The 431-nt window shown below is 61.7% G+C and overlaps 1 protein-coding gene across 1 annotated transcript in view; it reads left to right on the top strand.

Annotated features, from left to right (window-relative positions):
- Positions 1-431, top strand: part of EMH_0072080 (uncharacterized protein) — a gene marked incomplete at both ends in the record, with an annotated part of 2882 nt that overhangs the window by 1160 nt on the left and 1291 nt on the right. The window contains one exon of the mRNA XM_013499169.1: positions 3-431. Within this exon, the coding sequence (XP_013354623.1) occupies positions 3-431 (429 nt within the window). The remainder of the gene's footprint in view (positions 1-2) is intronic.

Below are 431 nucleotides of genomic sequence, written 5' to 3'. Positions count from 1 at the left end.
CCTGCACACCACCATTCAGGCGGGGCGCTGCGGAGAGCGACAAAAGATACAGCAGCAGCAGCAACGTCGCTGCCTGGGGATGCAGCTCGCCAATCCAAGAGCTGCGAAGAGATGAAGGCAGCAACAGCTGGCGGCTGTCGGCTGCTCCTTCTTCCGGCTTCTCCCCAACCTGGACATCCACAGAGGCTCACAGACTGCAGCTACAGCAGCAGCAGCAGCAGCAGCAGCAACAGCAGCAGCTGACACCGGGAAGTCCTGCCTTGTGGGCGTGGCGGCTTCGCGTTGGGCGGTGTAAACACCCCTTCACGTTGCCATCTTTCTCTGCGGGATCTTTCAACTCCCTGCTGGACTCCCCTGGCCTGCTGAGCAGCAGTAGCAACAACAGCAGCAGCAGCAGCAGCAGCAGCACGCCGTGTGACTCGTACACCCGG

The sequence above is a fragment of the Eimeria mitis genome, genomic scaffold (assembly GCF_000499745.2).
Source record: "Eimeria mitis Houghton genomic scaffold, Emh_scaff4059, whole genome shotgun sequence".
Lineage (NCBI taxonomy): Eukaryota > Apicomplexa > Conoidasida > Eucoccidiorida > Eimeriidae > Eimeria > Eimeria mitis.
Note: the sequence above shows the minus strand (reverse complement) of the source record. Positions and strands in the feature narration are given on the sequence as shown.